At 46.9% G+C, this 9,064-nt stretch overlaps 1 protein-coding gene across 1 annotated transcript in view; it reads left to right on the top strand.

The window, feature by feature from the left end:
• Positions 1-1,165: 1,165 nt before the first annotated feature.
• SLC7A5 (solute carrier family 7 member 5) overlaps positions 1,166-9,064 on the top strand; it is a 71,003-nt gene continuing 63,104 nt past the window's right edge. The window contains exon 1 of the mRNA XM_030581273.1: positions 1,166-1,787. Within this exon, the coding sequence (XP_030437133.1) occupies positions 1,175-1,787 (613 nt within the window). The 5' untranslated portion in view covers positions 1,166-1,174. The remainder of the gene's footprint in view (positions 1,788-9,064) is intronic.

Raw genomic sequence — 9,064 nt, 5'->3', positions numbered from 1 at the left:
CACAAAGGCAAGTCTATCCATCCAGGCTGTGGGTACCGTAAGGGTCTCTGTTCCCCATCTGTAAATCAGGAATAAGAGCAAGGCCTCTGCCTCAGGGATGTGGTGAGACAAATCTGATAAAGGTTGTGAGTCGCTCAGATACTAGACGGATGGGGCCAAATAAGATAAGTAATACCATGTCCAGAGTGGGCCTAGTGAGTAAAGTTATACATCTGCTTAAGGGGGGGTGGGATTAATGCTTGGGAAACTGATCAGAAGCACTGGCCAACAGAAGGAATAGGGAAGGGATGGACTGATGTGCTAGTCCTGGACGTTAGGACGGGTCAAGCGGTAAGAGCAGGACCTTGGTCTATAAATTACAAAGATGTTCGTCAGTAAGGCCAGGGCGGGGCACAGGTACTTTTAAACGCGGTTTGTGCGAGAACCTGGTGTCAGTTGCTTTATGGCGGGGTTTCTATTTCCTGCTAAGGCAGCCGGGTGGCTGAGAGACCGCCACCCCTGCTCTCCTCTTCTCCGCTCCGCCTTCCTCCCGCCAGACCGGGGCTAGCTGCCGCGGCCCACGTGGCTGGGAGCGCAACCGCTGCCGTGTCTGAATAACCTGCAGCTAAAACGCCCCCGCCCCGCCCGGGTTGCAGGGCCGCCGCGGCCCCGTCCCTCCCCTGCAGCCCAGCGCCCCCTTTCCGCGCCGAGCTCCGCCTGCGGGTCATGCCCGACCCAGGCTCAGCCGCAGCCCCCCAGGCAGGGGCAGGCACCTGCTCGCCACGCAGGGGCCGCCCCAGCCCCGCCTTCTCTCCGCCCCGCCGCGTGCGATGCCGGGTCTTGCTTCCGCCTCCCGGCGCATAAAGAGGAGACAAAAAGGTGCCGGCGGCTGCCAGTCCCGGGCACCAGCAGCAGCCGCGTGTCGCAGCGCGGCCCAGCCTCGCTCCCCGCCAGCCGCCGCCGAGCCCGGCCTTGTCTCTCCAGCGGAGCCAGCCCGAGCCCCGGCCGCCGGTCCGCTCCACGCGGCAGCGCTCCGTGCCGGACCGCCTGCCGGGGTACCCAGCGGGCCGGCTCCCGGGCCGGGCGGTAGCTGCTCCGCCAGCCGGGGTCTCCTGCATCCTTCCGGCGCGCCGCCCCGGGGGGCTCCGGCAGCCTCCGTCCAGCCAGCGCGCAGCGGCGCCCGCCTTCCCGGGCCATGTCGGGCAGCGGCGGGGTGAAGAAGCGGGGCTCGGCCGCCTCCTCCTGCTCGGCGCAGGAGGAGGAGCGGCAGGCGCGGGAGAAGATGCTGGAGCCGGCGGGGCCCGGCGGCGGCGGGGCCCATGAGAACGGTTGTGCCGGGGCGCTGGCCCCGTGCGCCCCCCGGGGCACGGAGCTGGGCCCCCCGGGCGGCCGAGACGCCGTGGCGCTGAAGCGCTCCATCACCCTGGTCAACGGCGTGGCCATCATCATCGGCACCATCATCGGCTCGGGCATCTTCGTGACCCCCACCGGGGTGCTGAAGGAGGCCGGCTCCCCGGGGCTCTCGCTGGTGGTGTGGGCCGTCTGCGGGCTCTTCTCCATCGTGGGCGCCCTGTGCTACGCCGAGCTGGGCACCACCATCTCCAAGTCCGGGGGAGACTACGCCTACATGCTGGAGGTGTACGGCTCCCTGCCCGCCTTCCTCAAGCTCTGGATCGAGCTGCTCATCATCCGGCCTTCCTCCCAGTACATCGTGGCCCTGGTCTTCGCCACCTACCTGCTCAAGCCCCTCTTCCCCAGCTGCCCGGTGCCTGACCAAGGGGCCAAGCTGGTGGCCTGTCTCTGCATCCGTGAGTATCTTCCACTTTCCAGCCGGCTCTGTCACCTCTGGCTGCAAATGCTCCCTCTAGAGCCACCCCGAAGCTGCCCCCTTCCGCGAGCTTCCCTTGTATTCTGTTGCCCCCTCTGGCTCCCTCCCTGTAGCCCTGAGCTCTGTTACTCGCCCATGTGGCTTCACTAAACTTAACTCTGTCTTCTGTTGCATCTCATCGCTCCCTGGGGGACAAATTGATCCTAGCTCTCACTTGTGCTGTCTTCTCCTTTAGCACCCTGGCCACATGCCCTGTGTCCTCTGTTTTGTGAAGAGACACCAGCCTCCAGTCTGGTTTGAGCAGAAAGCTCTAATCAAATGCTTAAACAGAAAAAGCCACCACACAGGCTCCTTGGCATCCCCCTTTCTGAAATGACTTCCAGAAGTGGCCTTGGAGCACAGCATGTAACAGGTGCAGTGCATGTCCCGTCTGTGCCTAGGGGTGAGAAGTCTGGTCTCATTACCCAGGAACGTTATGAGGATAAAATCCATTCATTATGGCAAGGCACTTGGATGCCCTGGGTGATACAGTGCTTCTATCACTGATAGTCTGCACTAGGAGGGGTATCAGTTTGGTGCAGCTGAACTGGTGCTGAAAGCGGTTTCACTGTAGACAAGAGCAAACTGTTGTCAGCACCATTTCTGAAAGAGTGATTAAGCTGCTCCTTGGCTTCCAGTAGACCTCCTTCAGCTGCACCTAATGCTGTCACGGGGTGCTTCTTCCTCCAGTAGACAAGGCACATGGGGGTAAGGGTGATGTCTGATATTACCCTGCTAAATCGAGGACCAGTGCTCCGCATCAACAGCCTGAAGTTTTCCCTAATGCTGAAATCCAGACAATTTTCTTCCCCCCATCCACTGTCTTGAAGTCTGCAGCTTTGCCAAAATCTAGGAACAATTCTCTTTGCTCCATTAAATGGGATGTTACCCTGACTTCCATACCTCTCAGCCTAGGACCACTTTCCTCCTTGGTTCCAGTACCACTTGATCAGTGTTTGACCCTGTAGTTCACTTCTAGATCCTCTCCTAATAGAGGAATATTTCGGTTTATTTTGGAATAGGTTTTTCTTGCATGTGAGTTTTTTAGGTCTAATAGTACTTAGCTCTTATATGGTGCTTTTCATCCCTAGTTCTCAAAGCACCTTACAAAGAAAGTCAGTCACCTTCACAATTGGGTTACCTGTGTATTTTTTTTTAAGGTTTTGGAGAGGATTCTAGTTATTTGGGGTGTCTAAATGGACTGTGTTTATACCAGACGCCTGTACCATTTGAGGATCACTGGCCATTGAAAAGTGCAGTATTTGGGCATTATGGAAGGGGACGGTCTCTGTGAATTCATTCATACACAAGCTGCCTAATTCCTTCTCAAGCACCTTGCAAAACTGGCTTGTCTGGCAAGTCAGGCTGTAGATTGTGCAAATCAGTTTTTCACATTGTCTGAACACTTGACATTTCTCAGCTGGTGGCTAAATTGTGAAGAGTGTCAAGGTTAGTGGAAGCCATGGCCACGTGCTCCCTCCCGATCTAATTTTGTAATAAACTAGATTGAGGTAGGTACGTCATGGGTGATACAGGTAGAAGTGTCACCTCCCTGAGAATAAGAAGCTTCAGACAACAGTTCTTTTGATTTTGCTCAAATTGGAATCAAGCATCTTTTGCACTAGTGGCCTTGATGTCAATATTCACTATGTTTTATGCTGCAAATGATACCCCCAAGAGTCTGTGTATATATTATGTTCAGTTATTTGCTTTGCTTAATTATACAAGTTTTAGAGTAATGTAAATACAGATTCTTTGATTACTTATGCTGAATCATTGCAGGGTTGAGTCTGAGAGTTGAGTGCTGTACGTGTAAAGGGTTTGTTTTTTTTTTGGAGGGGGTTATAATTTCATTGGGGGGGGATATTTTTAGCAATTTTTTATTTTTATAAAGATGTCCCAAAAACTGAGATTTTTCCGGGGCTTTCTTTTTGTGTATACTGTAATGAGTAATCTCTTTGTAATGTTCCATGGTGTGCCAAACCATACCATGTTAGAGTGGAGTCTGCATGGCCAATTAATGGGCAACACATTGCGTGCTTTCGATTAATCGATTCCAAGGCCAGAAGGGACCACTGTGGTCTCTCGTCTGACCTCCTGTGTAGCACAGGGCATAGAACTTTCCCAAAATAATTTCTAGAGAAGCCCTCTTAGAAAAACATCTGATCTTGATTTAGAAATCACACCCCCATAGTCCACATTACAGCTCTGTGTAGACTAGCCCTTGGGTACTACTAGTCATGACTGGCGTTTTCCATATTTATTGGGTAAACACGGATTTGTTTTGTATTTTTTATCAGAGGGGCATTTATTGTTTAAAATCTAAAATCAGAAGCCCTACTCAGGTAGTAATACTGCTTAAAATTTCTCATTGTCAAAGCCCTGTACATTAATTAGATCTCTAGCACCTTGTAAGTTAAGGTAACTATCCTCATCTTACAGATTTGGGAAACAGATGCAAAGAGTGAAGTGACTTGCCCAAGGCTGCAACCTGTGTTTGGTGATAGAGCAGGGATGATAACATAGGCTCTCCTGACTCCCAGCGCACTAGCCTAGTAGTTCTCAACCTTTCCAGACCACTTTACCCCTTTCAGGAGTCTGATTTGTCTTGTGTACTCCTAACACAAGAACCAGGGGTCATCAAATGAAATTAATAGGCAGCAGCTTTAAAACAAACAAAAGGAGGTATTTTTTTGCACAATGCACAGTCAACCTGTGGAATACCTTGCTAGAGGATGTTGTGAAGGCCAAGACTATAACGGTTAAAAAAAGAACTAGATAAGTTCATGGAGGATAGGTCTATCAATGGCTATTAACCAGGATGGGCAGGGATGGTGTCTCTAGCCTCTGTTTTCCAGAAGCTGAGAATGGGTGACAGGGGACAGATCAGTTGACGATTATCTGTTCATTCCCTGTTCTGTTCATTCCCTCTGGGGTACCTGGCATTGGCCAGGATCCTGGGCTAGATGGACCTTTGGTCTGACCCAGTATGTCTGTTCTTATGTCCTCCAAGTTTCACCTCACTTAAGGCTACAGGCTTACAAAATCAGACATAAAAATATGTAAGTGTCACAGCGCACTATTACTGAAAAATGGCTGACTTTTTTTCTCATTTTTTACCATACAATATTTATATTCCAATTGATTTATAATTATACTTGCATTTCAGTATATAGAGCAGTACAAACAAGTAATTGTCTGTATGAAATTTTAGGTTGTACTGACATCACTACTGCTTTTTACGTAGTCTGTTGTAAAACTAGGCAAATATCTAGATGAGTTGATGTATTTCCTGGAAGACCTCTGTGTACCCTCAAGGGTACAGGTGCCCGTCGTTGGGACCCTCTGCTCTAGGCTGCTTTGCTTCTCTAATGGGTAATGCTAATGTGTTCTAACTGTTCTTCTTGCACAGTAATTAGAAGTAATGGTTTCCCTGGAGCAGAGTTCAGTCTTGTACATCTAGTACAAAATGCTCTGGGAAAGAACTTGCTAGGTCTTCAGATCTGCGTCATTTCCACGTGTTGCTTCTTTAAGCTTTATTTTTTCCCTTAGGGTACTGTTCTATTTATACTTTGGGTTGAATCCTTGCATATGTCTCCCCCCCCCCCCTTTAAAAGATTACTTTGTCATCCAACACATCTTGTAGTGAGCTTTTCTCTCCTGCTAGTTTCTGCACCTTTGATTTCTGGAATTGCTTGTTTGTTGTCAAGGTGCCAAAACCTGTAGGTATAATAGAAGGTGGGTTTTATAATTTTGGTCTGAGGAATTAACAAGTGAGAGCTACTGTGTAATTTTTAACAAACTGGCTTGTTAGGAAGCTTGCACTGAGAGCTCATTGTTGCAGTGAGATTTTTTTAAGAGTTTAGGTTATGAGAAATTTGGTCTTTGGACATACATGTTGGAGACGTTAACAAATATCCCAAAGAGGAGGTTGTCTTGGGAAGTAAGATAGGAATCCAGGTGCTTGTTCTGAAGTGCTAATGTCTGGCTGTAGAGCTAAAGCCTGTTCACTAGTCTTGAACTGCGTTGGCTCCAAAGACCTTAAACTCATTTTTCATAAAGTTTGCCTTTCAGCAGGCAGTGAAATTGGCCATTCACACACTTGTGGCTGGAGGACCTTGATATACTGGTTCTGAACCCCCAGAGTCTCCCCAATTAAAATGTTAGTGGCTTTGAGTAAGGAGGCAGGTAAAACTACACTTGAAGGAGAGATGACTCAATAAACAATTTTAAATTGGGAGTTGGGTATGTTACTGTCAAGACGCTAAACATGCTGTGTAAGGTAATCACTTCACATATAACTAAATAGAGGAGGGGTTTTCAAGCTTTTTTACTGGTGACCCCTTTCACATAGTGAGCCTGAGTACAACCCCCACCTCCATAAATTAAAAAAACTTTGTTTATATTTAACACCTTTATAAATGCTGGAGGCAAAGCAGGGTTTGGGGTGGAGGTTGACAGCTCATGACTACCCCCCCATGTAATAACTTCACAACCCCTTTAGGGTTCCCAATCCCCAGTTTGAGAACCCCTGAAATAGAGGTTCTCTACAACCAGGATTGTAATCCACACATGTTTATGAGAATAGATAAATAAAAGTAAATAACAGAGCTCACAACAAGCAAATTCCGCCATTGCAGAACTGGTTAAATTATTCATCACAAGTGTAGGTCATTCTTCTGTTCATGATTTGTTTGCAAACCAAGCTGGTGCTGCTTATTGGAAGAATTTACCAGATAATTTGGAAGAACAATTTTCAGCCTACGGGGTTGTGCAAGAATTGATCCTTTTGACAATTTATAATGTGTGGTAGGTCACCAAATCCCATGCTGTTGTTCTTCTCCCTGATTGGATGACTGTACCTCCTAAAACAAGAATAATAAATAGCAACCAAAGCATGTCTGGTAAAACTTTCTGGACAAAAATTGTGCTAAAATTCACATAACTTTCAGGACTTGTGGGTATCAAATCTGATCCCACATAAATCAAATTCACCTCAAATTCTTTTGTTGCTATTACTGCAGGAGTGTCATGTATGTATGTTTCATTCTATCTTTACTGCCAGTGAAGAGTTGTTGTTCCAGGCAGCAGAGGATATCGCTAGAGCACAGGGTATCGTGAAGGTTATGCTTGGTACATTTCTTTTGAAAACTGCCCCTGTTTTACTACATTCTTTCTTTAATGTCTTGTAATGTGCCAGATTCTCCATATTGAAAATTTCTGCTTACGCCAGTCAGCTGTCACTTGTGTAGCACATCTTTGATGTTTTTAATAAAGATTTTTAGAAGATATAAAACAATGACAGAATACCTCAACACACCTAGTATGCAACGCAGGAGTACAAAGTCACACAGTTTTCACAAAATGACAGTTTCACATCTGTTACTTTCACTCAGAGTTTGCACATGTTGAAGTGCATAGAGCTCTTCCATTATAAGGAATATAGAACTTACTTGAATATCTCAAGAGTTAGAAAACAATGTTATGCAAGTTTTAAAGTGGCTCTAACTCTGGCGTTGTCTACACTAGCACTTTTCAGTAAAACTTTTGTTGGGTGTGTGTGTGAGAAAAGAACATGCTTCCAACTGACGTAAGTTTAATCGGCAAAAGTGCTGATGTAGATGGTGCTATGTCAGCGGGAGGTGCTCTCCTGTAAACAGAGCTACTGCCGCTCGTTGGAGTTTATGCTGGTTTAGTTATGCTGGTGGGAGAGCTTTCTCCTACCAGCATAGAGCGGCTACATGGGAGACCTTACAGTGGCGCTGCTGTACAAGTACAACTGCGCCGCTGTGAGGTTTGTAATGTAGACATAGCCTAAGTCAGGTTAATTACTTCCCTAAAGGGGTATAACAAGGAGGTGGCAGAGTAGAAGGTACAATCCAGGAGTCCTGACTTCAATACCTTGCCCTAATCAGAATCAGTAATTGTAAACTTAGGATCACAGTTGTTTTACATCAGTGGTTCCCAAACTGTGGGGTGTGCCCCTCTAAGGGGGTAAGGAGGAATGTTGGCCGGGGGATATGCACAGCAGGGCCTGGGTCAGCCCCCGTAGGGAGCAGGGAGGGAATTCCACCCCCTGCTGCAGCACCGCTCCACCCCAAACCCAGACTCGGCCACAGCATCACTCTGCCCCCAGCTCCTCCTTCAGCCCCAACTCCTCTGCTGAGCCCACTGTACAGTGATGGAGAGGGGACATGGACAGATTCCGTTACTGGTAAGGGGGGAGGCATGACAGGAAAAGTTTGGGCACCACTGTTTTAAATGCTAGCTTCCTCACACAGAAACATCTTGAAACCCTTGTGTCCCCACAGACTCCATTCCCAGTTTACATGGCCTGCTGTATATGCTTTATATACGTCTGATTGTATAAAACAACCTTTTAACTTCCATTTAAATTATTTTCAACAAAATACTTGAAATCACAGTTTTCTGCTGAGCTTTTCTTTTACTGTTACTGCTTTTATACAGACTTTTTTGTTTTGACATTCAAGGTCAAGAATAAAACAATGACTGTTTCTTTGTCTTTTAAATTATTTTGTCACTCATTAATTACCTACGTTAATCTCCTGCTAATAACACTGCTCTCCAGCCAAAATGCTTCTGAAATAAATGTAGTCCAACTTTACTAATTCTGGGTCACTGAGAACGAATATGATGCTTAAAATTGTTGATTGGCTCTAGTTTTCAAGATACGCTATTGGGTCAGTATATACGACCCTTGACATGGGAATGGTAGAGGATAAGTGAGTTATAAAGGGAAGGGATCTCATTTTAAACCAGAAATGACCAAAATACATCTTTGACTGGATCTATGAATAAATCTATGGCTGGGTTTGGACAGTACTTGCTTTTGAGGCAAAACAATGAATGATGCAATCTGAAGCTGGTATTGTGTCATACATGATATGAATTGCATCATGTTATTCCTAGAAGTCATGGATGATGCAATCATAACGAAGCTTACATCACTCTGCTGAACAAATTGCCCTATATCGGCTCTAGAAATCATACAGTGTCTTGCTCTCTTATTAGTCAGTGTTTGATTTTGCAAAGGGACACACTTCTGTTTAGCCAAAGTGAGCAGAGATGCCTCGTACTTGTGTGAACAGTGCAGATAACTTCTGCTATGTTTGTGGTGAAGTGACTTTTGCATCAAAAAAGCACAGTATAACCACTCTGGTTAAGAAAGCCTATCAACTTTATTTTGGCTCCAAAATT

The sequence above is a fragment of the Gopherus evgoodei genome, chromosome 12, assembly GCF_007399415.2.
Source record: "Gopherus evgoodei ecotype Sinaloan lineage chromosome 12, rGopEvg1_v1.p, whole genome shotgun sequence".
Classification (NCBI taxonomy): domain Eukaryota; kingdom Metazoa; phylum Chordata; order Testudines; family Testudinidae; genus Gopherus; species Gopherus evgoodei.
Note: the sequence above shows the minus strand (reverse complement) of the source record. Positions and strands in the feature narration are given on the sequence as shown.